General features: G+C 34.4%; 1 protein-coding gene across 2 annotated transcripts in view; it reads right to left on the reverse strand.

Moving 5' to 3' along the window:
- Nucleotides 1–3403: 3403 nt before the first annotated feature.
- Nucleotides 3404–13397, reverse strand: part of SNTG1 (syntrophin gamma 1) — a 327584-nt gene continuing 317590 nt past the window's right edge. For both annotated transcript variants that reach the window (XM_049633712.1, XM_049633711.1), the window contains one exon: nt 3404–3911. In XM_049633712.1, the coding sequence (XP_049489669.1) occupies nt 3753–3911 (159 nt within the window). In that variant the 3' untranslated portion in view covers nt 3404–3752. The remainder of the gene's footprint in view (nt 3912–13397) is intronic.

Below are 13397 nucleotides of genomic sequence, written 5' to 3' on the forward strand. Positions count from 1 at the left end.
TTGTTATTAATATCAGAACGTGTACACTTACCTTAAAAAGTTAAGCACAAGATCGTCCTTGTGCTTTTAAAGCTTCTCCACCTGCTGATTTCTAGCAGTAATTCTAAATCATTGTTAGGATTATTACTTTTCCACAATAATAAGTCAAGCTTCTCTCAAACCCAGCATTCCATGTAAACAAAGTTTATGAATAAGCTTTGTCATTGTAAATGAGGGAAACGTCGATCTATAAACCAATGCACCCAAAGGAAAATTTCTCTGCTTTTATGGTTAATATGAACTTGACATTTATTTTCAAGTAATTACTTTTCTTCTTGCCTAATGACAGTTTTGTGAGCACAGACTTTAAGACCCTAAGCTGGTACCTGCCTGAAAAATGGGCAAGAATGATTAGCTGCTTATTCTCCCTTTAAAATAGTGTTAGATGGTAAATGTTGGGGTACACATTACACATTCTATCTTAAAGTATATTTGAAATAAATATTTGCTGCGGTATAACAAATTAAAATGCCCCTGCTTTAATATATTTCAGCTTAAATGAATTGTTATTCTTTATCAGGCAAAATACATTATTATAGTAGTTAGCAAATATTTCAAATGATATTTGAACTCCCTTCTCTGGCCTAAGTACCTATAATATAATATTCCTTTGAGCTTGCACTATGTACAGTATAATGAACCCTTTAATGTGCATATATATGTATGCATACATATATACATACATACATACATACATACACATACATATGTATACATACATGTATAATATGTATACACACACACACACACACACACATACACACATATCCCAAGGCACTGGAGGGGTTAACACATAATGAAGCATTCTGCTATTAAAATGTGCTCTAGTACAAACGAGGATTTGATGAGTAAATCTCATGCACCTAAACCTACATTACATGAGAAATAGAGATTTATCTGAGTATTTTGTTCATTTTTTAATCTTTCTCATTCAAATAGTTCCAGTTATAACAAACCACAGTGGCTAATCATTCCACTGTAAAGGAAAGTGTTAAATACTATTTGGTAACTGATGAACATCAGAGTAATATTTTTCTAATAGGTAGGTGCTCCACTAATGTTAAGCAGCAATTTAGGCCTGTTAGGTTTGTTTTTTTCTTTTTTAATCAATGGTATCAAAAATAAACACAATATCGTATTATCATAAATTTTAATTCAAGCTACAATTTACAGTGTAAATTTAAAGTATATTAAATATATATATTTGAAATATATTCATCTAATATAATTTGTGGGTAGCATTTTATTATATACATATACACATATGTGTGTGTGTGTGTGTGTGTGTGTTGTACAAGGAGATATATACCCATACATATCTCATTGTGCACCGTTTCCTTCATACACCTAAGCACAGGCTAGAAGATTTTTTATTATACAACAAAAAGGATATTTCATTAAATTGTCTTTTGTATATTTAAAACGGAGCTTTTATAAACCTGACATTGCTTTTAAAAATGATTACATTGCACTTATGTAAGGGTTTAAAACGACTTCCTTTTTTTTTTTGTCCTTGTGGCTGAGCCCACTTCCTCCTCCCCACAGACCGGATGATCTCCCTGTGGACACATCCACGCTGCCCCAGTGTGGGGCGCTCTGAGATACGCGTCTAACTCACAGCAGAGATTCTGCAAGGAACCGGCTCGTACTGCTACCCACCCTAAGGGGCAGGCGTCTCTCTGCTCTTCCTCCCCAGGCTCCAGGCCTTCCTGAAGCCTGCTTTTGGCGGGCTCCTGGCTTTAGAATGACTGTCCTGTTCGGTCAATAGCTAGTGAGCAGTAATTTCACAGTGTTCTCCCCATTTTGAGTATATATTCATTTCACGGTCAAAAGAAACCATGTAAAAACCACGTGGTGTCCTATTTGCCACAGTTCTTTCAATAAGGCGTCCTAGATGCAACTTAACTCTTGCCAGTTACAATTATGAACCCTGGGTTTTTTCTTTTCAATCTCAATGTGCTTACAAATTAACCAGACACAAAGTGAATTAATAATTTAGGATGATTATGGAAATAGTTTGATACATTTGTCAGTATAACGATCATGTGTCCTTTTTGCAAACAGTTTTGATCCTTTCTTTCGTAAATTTTTTGTCCTATTTAAGAAAAGAAAATCAGAGGTGCCTGGGTGGCTCCGTCAGTTGGGCAACCGACTTCGGCTCAGGTCATGATCTTGTGGTTCACAGGCTCAAGCCCCGCGTCTGGCTCCGGGCTGACAGCTCAGAGCCTGGAGCCTGCTTCGGATTCTGTGTCTTCCTCTCCCTCTGCCCTCCCCCCACCCATGCTCTGTCTCTCTGTGCCTCTCAAAAATAAACATTAAAAAAATATTGAAAAAGAAAAAAAAAAGACAATCCAACCAACTTATTGGGTATTTCATCATCTTCACAAGGAAATATCCAGTGTTTGATTTAGTTGGGGACATGCATGTTAACATACAAGTAATCTTTCTTTTTTTAATAGACGGTTGTTTAAAAGCAGATCTCCGTACAGCTGTAGTAAAGGAGAAGGTTCTCGACATTAAACAAATGGTCATGTAACGCCTGGGATCTGTCATGTGCACATACCTCTGATGTTTTCCGATTTCCATCCCCTTTACATTTACTAACACAAGATACCTAAAATAACCCACTTAGTTTGGCCTTATATAATCATTTTTATGACATGGTAAGTTAGAAATTTAAAATTTTATTTTCATATCTCACCTTATTTTCTCATAAAATATTACTAAAATGGGAAAATGTCATTTCCCTAACATAAGTAAAACTTCGAGACTATACCCTATGATCATTTTAGTCCGTAAATAACTAGAATTAGGATTACAAAGAATTGTTTCACATGCCACATATGTCGCTATGACTTTCTCTACAAAAGTTTTTGGGGTCACTGAAAATTTATGAAACTTTAATGCGATACCAAATCCCATTATGTAAGTAAAAATCTCCTTAAAAGAAGGAAAGAACAAGAGGTTCATGAATGTTTTCTTCATTCGTAATTAAATGAACATCTTTTGGCATATTTGGTTGACACTAGCAGCGATAAAACGTTGGTTTCAGTGATTTAAGGAAAAATAATACATTTTACATTGTGACTATCATGGAATCAATGAATTTATTCTTTTGAAATTCTTAAGAATATTTGACAACAAGATAAACAAAATTGGAGTGCCAGTGTCATGTTGCAGAATGAGAATACACAAAAAACTCTGCATCAGCAAATTAAAGTGCTTTCTTCCTTGATGAAATTTTGCATGCTTTGTTTCCTTGCTTCCATACGGTCTGCTTCCTTTATATTACTTATAATTCAATGATAGGGCATTAGTTCATGATCTGGCCCGACAGGTATCTGTCATACAAAATAATCTAAAATACAGAAATAACCATTTAAGTGGTATTTTTATTTATAGGTAGCTTACAATTTTTTTATATTATGTACATACTTTGAATCATTCATTTTTTTGTCTTCACTTTTGATGAAATACTGGTACAAATAAACTGAGTGAGAACGAGCTGTTAGGTTCTTTTAAGATTATTCACAAATGCCTTCCAAAACAGAAATGCTTTTGAGATCCCTTAGGACCTTCTTGTTTTCTGCTGAAATTTCAAATCGAATTCACTGTCGACCTGGTGACACCATTGTTTCTCCAGCGTCTAAAATGATGAGGATGTTTATTCTGTTTGTACAGTCATGGTACATGGCAAAAGGAAGCCCCGTGTGTCAGGTTGTGTACTTGGCTTTGCTTGTTGTAGCAGAGCTGGGAGCAGCGGAAGCTGCAGCCTGATTGCCTAAAAAGAGAGGGTCCAAACAAGCTACTTTGGCAGCAAAGAACGAATGAATGCAGTGGAGAACAGCGAACAGATTTGAAAATTCCAGCTCCTGCAAAGGAACGAGAAAAGCTTCAGATCAAATACAAATCAGTGTCTTGAAAACACTTGGTAATAACTAGACAACTAGATAATAGTCATTTTTTGAAGCTTGATAAAACCAATTGGAACCAGTTAATTATATCCAATGCATATAAACTGTAGGTCTTTTTATTCAATATGTAAACTTCATGTGTATTGAAGATTTACTTCAAAACATGGCAGTCCGAGGCTAGAAATGCTAAGCATTCTTATTATCTATGAAAGTCACTTCAGTATTGGTAAATGCTGCATAGAGATATATTTGGCCAGAATAAAATCTTATTCTCGATAAAGTACAAGAGAAACATGGGAGTGGCTTAAAAAGTATTTTTCACCTCTTTATACACATTTCCAATGATACATTTGGATTAAAATATTTAAAAAATATTCTTCATTATTCTGTAGAATAAGTTACAATTTGTCATAAGACACTGAATACGAAATGCTGAAAGCAAAGGTATATCAATATTTACGGCACCAGGAGCCAAATGGTGCCATTCCAAAATAAAATACATGCATTAATTTTAAATGTAACTAATTTTAACTGTTGTATTTGATTATTTAAATTTGTTGTATCTGACTGTTTAAAAAAAACAAAACAAAACTCAACCAAGGCCCAATAATAGTTTGAAGTTTTTAAAAGCATTTCCCATTGAGATCTTTAAGGAAATTTGTATCCCACGTTGCAAAAAAAAAAAAAAAAAAAAAAAAAGAAAAGAAAAGAGAGAAAAGAAACAAGGCGTTTTGGTTTTTTTCTTTTTTGTTTTTCAAACACTAATGGTGTCAGACTGGCTGTAAAATCAGGAGGTGATATTCAGGATAGATTTTAAAAGCTGACGTCACAAATATTTTTTATGGAAAACCATCAATCGTCCCATAGAAATGTCTTAATTTCAAGAGGATAGAGAGGAGACACATACGTGTGCTGAATGGAATCTGTATGACAAAATTATCACAAAGAGGATTCGCTAGAGGGTAATACACCACACGAAACTTCTGACAAAGTTGTTGCTTTATCGTTACACATTTGTAATAAAGGATGCAGAATTACAACAGATATGCACATTAATTGTGTTTGCAATTCGTAATATGCGACGATGAGAAACAACACATCGTGTCTATTCAGTTGGGACAGAGTGTAATATCTGCCATCCACCAGGAAACTATTGAAATAAAATAATTCAGCTTAGGAATATTTTCTCAGGTCATGCAGCAGAAACACACTAAGAGCGCAACACAAATTCACTCATAGTTCTGTACGATATAGATAAAACAGCTATGCTGCCTCAGTACTTCCCTTCAAAACTTTGGTATTGTATTTCACAGCTTCCTATGGCAAATGTTAGCTGATTCTGGAAAACAGCAAAGATCTGATTTAGTTATTCTCATTTCCTTAAAGGCTTTAACCGAAAAATGCTTTCAGTCACCCCATCATAAATTATTTCAGAAGTTTTCTTTTTAACAACCCACTTCATTGGCAACATGACGTATATTTGCCCACGAGCAGCTTTCTGCTTGCCTTAACTCTGTGTCAAAGTCACCTGTTCATCCCCTCACTCTTTGTGCCGCCAGTTTATGTCACCCGGAGACTTTGAATATGTTTGATATCAACCCAGATTAAGTCCACCAGATATGAAAGGTGTGGTAAAGTTTTGGAAAATCTGCATGTGCCCATGTACTGTTACAAAAAATAAAACCAGAAAAAAACATGCAATTCACTCTTGGTAAAGGTGAAAACATCTGAATATTGCAAGTGGGTAAAAATATAACAATGTTTTCTCAAAAATAATTCTACCACATCTTTAGTGACTTGGAGATTATGTCTTGGTTGTCAAAAATAAATAATCATACAGAAATTTTTAGAAAGATTACTCATTCCAATTATTCATACCTTGTAAATTATATGCCAATTATTTGATGTAGATTGGCACTTTGAAGTTTTTACACCTTTTTTTCAGGAGCGTGAGTGGTAGGTGGGAAGTGATAGGTAAGAAGAGAAAGCAGGAGGCAGACATGTGCTCAATTTTGATTCTAGATTCCAATGTCAACTCATCTTTCTCCTGTTTCCATGCTCACTTTTGGCAACTATATCTGTTCTTGGGGCTTTAACTATCATGTATACATACACATATATACAGATATATATATATTATATTATATATATATACAGATATATATATATATATATATACAGATATATCTGTATGTATACATACAGATATATATGTATGTGTATATACAGATATATATGTATGTGTATATATATACTTACATAATATATAAATATATATATATATATTTACTCATTTCTAATATGACTCCTAGACCTACACATCTGTCCATCTACCTGCTGAGCAACCACAATGACTCCATCAAATTATTTATTTTTACATCAAATTTATTATGATTATTTACGATAAAGCTCTTCTGAACGCCATAAATCTCACTAAAGATAAGTTGTCTTCAAATTTTAATTGTTCATTCATTCATTCATTCAGTGAATATTTATTGAGTGCTTTATAGGCATTTAGTCTTTTTCTTGGTGGAAAGATAAAAAATAGTGAGCAAAACAGACAAACCAAGTCCTGAAGGGACTTAATTCTAGTGGCAAGACACAAGATACAAGACTATAAATCAATTAAATATAATATTGCTGAAATAATTGTAAGTAAAGTCAAGAAAATAAAACAGAAGGACGCCTGGGTGGCTCAGTCTGTTAAGCATCAGACTCTGTCTGGCTCAGGTCATGATCTCGCGGGTTGTGGGTCCAAGCTCTGTATCCGGTGAGCTCGAGCCCCGCCATGAGTGAGTCCCGCTTCTCTCTCTATCTCTCTTCCTCTCTTTCCCTCCCTATATGGCCCTCTTGGGATTCTGTCTCTCTCCCTCTCTCTCTGCCCCTCACTCACTTGTGCCCTCTCTCTCCCTCAAAAAATAACTGACTAAATAAGAAGGAAAGAGAAACTTTTAAAAAAAGAAAAGAAAGCAGAGAAGACAGCAAAAGTGTGTGAGGGAGGGGCTGCAAGATAAGAGAATCTCCATTGTCATGTGTGCAAAATCAGAACTAAGGCGTAAATCATTGGAATGTCTAAAAAAAAATCTAGGAAATGAAGTCAAAGAAATAACACAGGCCAGAATTTGCAGTCCATAGGAACTCTTCATGAGTTTTACTCTGAGTGACATGGAAAAAAAAAACAAGGGAAATTTCTGAGCAGAGAAGTGACAAGAATTGACATAAGTCTTAAAATTATAATTCTGACTACACTGTTGAGAATAAGCTCTTGGGAAGAAGATTGAAAAAAAGGAAAGAAGTTATAAAGTTTTCAATAAGGAAAGGAGCGGGGTTTGAGAGTAAACTTGAGTCAAGGTTGATTCCAAAATATTTGATTGAGCAACTGAAAGGAGAGAGTTGTTATTTAGTAAAATGGAGAAATTATGAAAAAAAAACAGGGTTTTCATGAAAGATCAAGTTTGGTTTCGGACATGTTACATCTGAGAGCATATAGGATTAAAAGGGTAAGTATGTAACATATATATATAACACACATATACAACATATATATAACACATATACAACATATATATAACATATATATTATATATAACATGCATATTATATATAACATATATATGTATAACATATGACACATATATAACATATATATATAACATATTATATATAACATATGTTATATATATATGTTATATATATATGTATATATTAGTGTAGAAAAATCAAGGTAGGATATAAAAATTAGGATGTGTCAGAGCAAAGATGAGATAAAGGATAAAGCAGTGATCTGAGTGAGAAGGGCAAGGCTTGGAGGGTATGTAGAGAGAAGGATTAGGGACTAATCTGAGGAATCCTGCAGTATAAAATATAGGAAAGTAGGGAAGAAACAGAAAAGAAAAGAAAAAACAGTCATTGCCGGGGAAGAGAGAGAGACAAAACACAAAGTCTGGAAAATGAGAATTGGAAATTGACTATTGGATCTAGCAACATGGAGATCATTTTGATCCTTGACAAAGAAGTTTATATGGAGAAATGGATGCAAAAGACTCATAGCAATCAGTTCATAAGTGATTGAGTGCAAAAAAATAATAAAGTAAGTATAGATAATCTTTTAGAGAAGTCCATTTTTCTTTCTTAAATGAGCAGAGAAATGAATTGATAGGCGAAATCAATTATGTTTTTCTAACATTTAATAAATTAGGAAGCACCTATATAAAGCAAATATTAAAAGATCTACAGGGTGAAATAGTAATAGAATAAAGTTGGGGGATTAATACCTCACTTACATCAATATATAGATCATCCAGACAGAAAATCAAAAGGAAACATCATCCTTAAACCCCATATTGGACCAGATGGACTTAAATATCTACAGATACATATATTTGCAGATAACAGGATATTATAAAAGAAAATCCCAAAGACACTACTAAAAAACATTAGCACTAATACGCAAATTCAGTAAAACAGCAAGGTATAAAATCAATATACAGGAATCTATTACATTCCCATACACTAATAATAAACTATCAGAAAGAGAAATTAAGAAAATATACTCACTTATAATTACATCAAAATAATAAATACCAAGGAATAAATGTAACCAGTGAAGTAAGTGAGCTGTACATTAGACACCAAAAGACAGTGATAGAAAGAAATTGAAGACACAAATAAATGTCAAGATATTCTGTGGTTATGGATTAGAAAAATTAATACTGTTAAAATGTCCATGCTACCCAAAGCAATCTATAGATTCAATGTAATCCTTATCAAAATTCCGCTAGTATTTTTCACAGAAATAGAACAGACAATCCCCAAATCTGTATAGAACCACAGAAGACTCTGAATAGCCCAGCAACCTTGAGAAAGAGCAAAGCTGACGGCATCACACTCTGATTTCAAACTATATTACGAAGCTATAGAATCAAGATGATACGGCATTGTCATAAAGACAGATACATCACATCAATGGAATAGAATCAAGATTCCAAAACTAAACTCATGCATATTGTCTAACTCATTTAAAACAAAAGAGCCAAGAATATACAATGAGGAAAGGACAATTTCTTCAATAAATGGTGTTGGGAAAACTGGACAGTCACATATAAAAGAATAAAACTGGCCCACTATCTCACACTATACACAAAAATTGACTCAAAATAGATTAAAGACTTTAATGTAATAACTGAAACCATAAAATTTTCAAAGAAAACATAGATGGTAAGTCCCTTGGCATTGGTCTTGGCAATGATTTTTTTCTTTTGGGATCCAACACCAAAAACAAAGCAACAAAGCAAAAATAAATAAGTGGGACTACATCAAAATAAAAAGCTTCTATACAGCAAAAGAAAAAGGCAAACTATTGAATGTGAAGTCATATTTGTAAAAATCTGACTCAATAAATATCCCCCAAATATAAATAATTCATACAACCCAAGAGCAAAATGATGATCTGATTTGTAGTTTTTTAAATGTTTATTTATTTTTGACAGTGAAAAAGAGAGAGAGAGAGAGGGCACACACATGAGTGGGGGCGGGTTAGAGAGAGAGAGAGAGACTCAGAATCTGAAGCAGGCTCCAGGCTCTGAGCTGTCAGCACAGAGCCCGACGTGGGGCTCAGATGTACGCACTGTGAGATCATGACCTGAGCTGAAGTCAGACAACCTACTGAGCCACCTAAGCGCCCTGATAATCTGATTCTTAAAATGGACAAATCTGAATAGATATTTCCCAAAGGAGACATCCAGATGGCCAACAGGTACTTGGAAAGGTGCTCTCAGCATCACTCATTCTCAGGGAAATGAAAATCAAAGCCACAGTGAGATATCACCTCACACCTGTTAAATGGCTATTACCAGAAAGACAAGAAATAACAAGAGTTGGTGAAGTGGAGAAAAGGGAACACTTGTACCCTGTTGATGGGAATGTAAATTGGTGCAGACACTATGGAAAACACTATGAAGTGTCCTCATAAAGTAAAAACGAACTTCCAGGGGTGCCTGGGTGACTCAGTCAGTTAAGCGTCGGACTTCAACTCAGGTCGTGATCTCACAGTTTGTGGGTTCAAGCCCCAATAAGGTTCTGTGCTGACAGCTCGGAGCCTGGAGCCTCCTTCTGATTCTGTGTCTCCCTCTCCCTCTGCCCCTCCCCCACTCATGTTCTGTCTCTGTCTCTCTCAAAAATAAATAAACATTAAAAAAATAGAACTTCCATATGATTCAGCATTTCCACTTTGGGTATATAAGCAAAGAAAGCAAAACCACTAATTCAAAAAGATACATGCACCTCCGTATTCATTGCGGCATAATTTACAAAGCCAAAATATGGAAACAACCTAAATATCCATTAATGGAAAATAAAGAAATGTCACACACACACACATACACACACACATGCATACACACACACAAAAGAATATCATCCAGTCATGAAAAAGAATGAATTCCTGCCATTGGTGACAACATCAATGGATCTTGAAGGCACTCTGCTAACTGAAATAAGTCCAACAAAGAAAGAGATGATTTGACATATATGTGGAATGATAATAATAAATAAACTTATAGATATAGTAACCAGATTGGTGGTTGTCAGAGGAAGGGATTAGGGGGTGGGTGAAATAGGGGAAAAGCATCAAACGTTACAAGCTTCCAGGTATACAAAAAATAAGTCGTGGGGTTGTATACACAGTATGTGACTATAGAGTTAATAACACGGTGCTGCATATTTGAAAGTTGCTAATGGAGTAAATCCTAGAAGTTCACATCCAAAGACAAAAAACTGTAACTATGTATGGTGATGGATGTTACCCAGACTTTGTGGTGATCATTTCACAGCATATTCAAATATCAAATAATTATGTTATACATCTGAAATGTTCCCTGTCAATTATACCTCAATTTTCTAAAAAAAAAAAAATCCATGTTACTGACTTTATAACTTCATAAAAAAGAATAACAAAGTTTTAGTCCATGTTTGTCATATGTGTTTTTTAAACTATGTGAAATAAAAATTATTATTAACTCCACTTCCTGTACGCCTTCCTCTGCTTCCTCTGCAACAGTGTCTGACAAACTCAATATGGCTGAGGTGGAGAAATTCAATCTGTCAAAATTGAAGACGACAAGGGTTCCTGGGTGGCTCAGTCGCTTAAGCCTCCAACTCATGATTTCACCAGTTCGCGATCTCACCTGAGATGGAACCCTGCGTGGGGCTCTGTGCTGACAGTGCAGAGCCTGCTTGGGACTCTCTCTCTCTGTCTCTCTCTCTCTGTCCCTCTTCCTCTTGCACTCTATCTCTCTCAAAATAAATGAGTAAACTTAAAAAAAAATTAAATGGAAGAAGACAGACATGCAAGAAAAATATCTGCCACCAGAAGAAATGACCCAACAGAGGAAGCAAAGGTGAATTGTAATGAGCCTAAACTGCCAATATGCACCCTACATTCCACAAGCACCGCCTCCTTATGTCACTTATTTTTTCAAAGTTTTTAATGTTCATTTATTATTGAAAGACAGAGAGAGACAGAGCATGGGCATGTCTGTACTAAATCTACAGTTATTGCAAACGTGTTTAATTTCAAAGTCTGAAAAAGTTAATTCTGATAATTTTGACTTTTTTTTTTTTAACACTACTTTTCCAGAGAAGCGCCATTTTAGAAGAACTTATTTTGCCATTCTGGAAGATCAATCCACTTTGGCATTTGATTGTATCAGATGCCTTAAGGTACACTGATTTGTAAAATTTATGTGGTGTGGGCTATTGACTTATTGTTTATCTTGGTCTCTTGACTTCTATTACAAGGTTTGGTGAATAAAAATAAAAACTCATTTAATTCCCAACCTATACTAATATGTTTACTTTCAAAGTCTTAAGTACTCCTAGGATCCTGATGTAATATATAACCTTGTTTAATAATATCTTGCATCATTCCTCTAAGTGAATAAAAAAAAACTGATATACATTAATACCACATTTATACCATTTCTCTAATACTAAGTTATTTAGTAAATGATAATATGCCAGCCAATGTCTTGATACCTGGGACCATAAATTTGAAAAAGACATGAGAGATGCCCTAAGAAACTCAAATGGGACAATTTAAACAGTTGATCCTAATGCAAATGTAAAAGGCTATAAATAAAATATGCATATATTATGAACAATTCTACAGTACCTGTTTTCAAAATCAAATAATTAATTTTTCAATTCAAAATTCTGTTTTTCTCATTTTCAAAGATTTCATGATTACTGTAATTTTTAGCACTATTTGTTTCTTTATTATGAGAAGATAACATTGTACCTGATTGTTATACTCTAGGTTACTCCTTGGAAAATGCTTTCAAATGTGCTATTATTTTTTTAATTTTGATTTTCAAAATGTTTACATTTACATCATTAAAATAAAAATGTTGTTACATTTCTTCTATAGGTAAATGGTGACTTTCGGCAAAAAGGAAAAAAAAGATCACACCATAGACATTCCCCTTGACAGTTACTTATTTTAGAGGCAGTTAATATATTTGTTTTACCTTAAAGATGTCAATTTAAACTTATCGCTTTCCAAGTTAAAAATGTTTTGCATTCCTAACACATGAGAAAATAAAATTCAATAGCTCATAAAAGAAAATAGAAGACTTGAAAAATAAATTATGTACAAAGAAGACAATTTCTTAGTTAGAAATAAAAATGGTTCAGCATCCTCAGTGATTCCCAGTTTAGAAGCTCTTTTATAGGTAGAAGCATATGCTGCCCACATACGTCCTTCACCCCATATTTCTTTTCCTAATTCAATCAACAGTTTTAAATAACCTTTCAGATAAAGCAATGGGTATGTCAACTATATACACACACACATAACTGACTTCAATGTTTTCTCCCTGATTTATTTCCTGGTGCTTCTGTTTCTTTTACAGTCTGAAGCACAACCAACGTGGATGGATGCAGGATCTGCCCTCTTAAATAGGTGTCCCTGCCCTCTCCTCATTCTTTTCTCCGTAGCCTGAGTAGCTGGTGCTCTCGATAATTTGCAGTGAAAGGATCTTGGAATTTTATAGGACCTTTGGTTCCAGATGCCAGAAAAATTAGAAATTGTGCAAAGCAGCATGGGAAGGCTATCCTTCATTTCCAATGCAAAGGGAGATCCTTCATACCAAATACCTACCCAGGTTGGTGATTTTTAAACTTCCTCATCTATGAGACCTCAGTGCTACATATGAATTTGTCTAAATTGCCAGTCATTCTCCAGAAGACAAACCAACACATCACAGATTCTTTAATAAGGATCTTTGACAGCCACTTACTGAGCACACAAAATGTTCCATATATTGCGTTATATATTCAGTCTTTACCATCACAACCACAGAAGAGGTCGTCCCTTAGAGCACTCTTTTAAGGCAGACACTTCTTTTTTTTTTTTTTTTTTTTTTTTTTTTTTTTTTTTTTTTTTAA

This window comes from Panthera uncia, chromosome F2 (genome assembly GCF_023721935.1).
Source record: "Panthera uncia isolate 11264 chromosome F2, Puncia_PCG_1.0, whole genome shotgun sequence".
In the NCBI taxonomy this organism is placed as follows: Eukaryota; Metazoa; Chordata; class Mammalia; order Carnivora; family Felidae; genus Panthera; species Panthera uncia.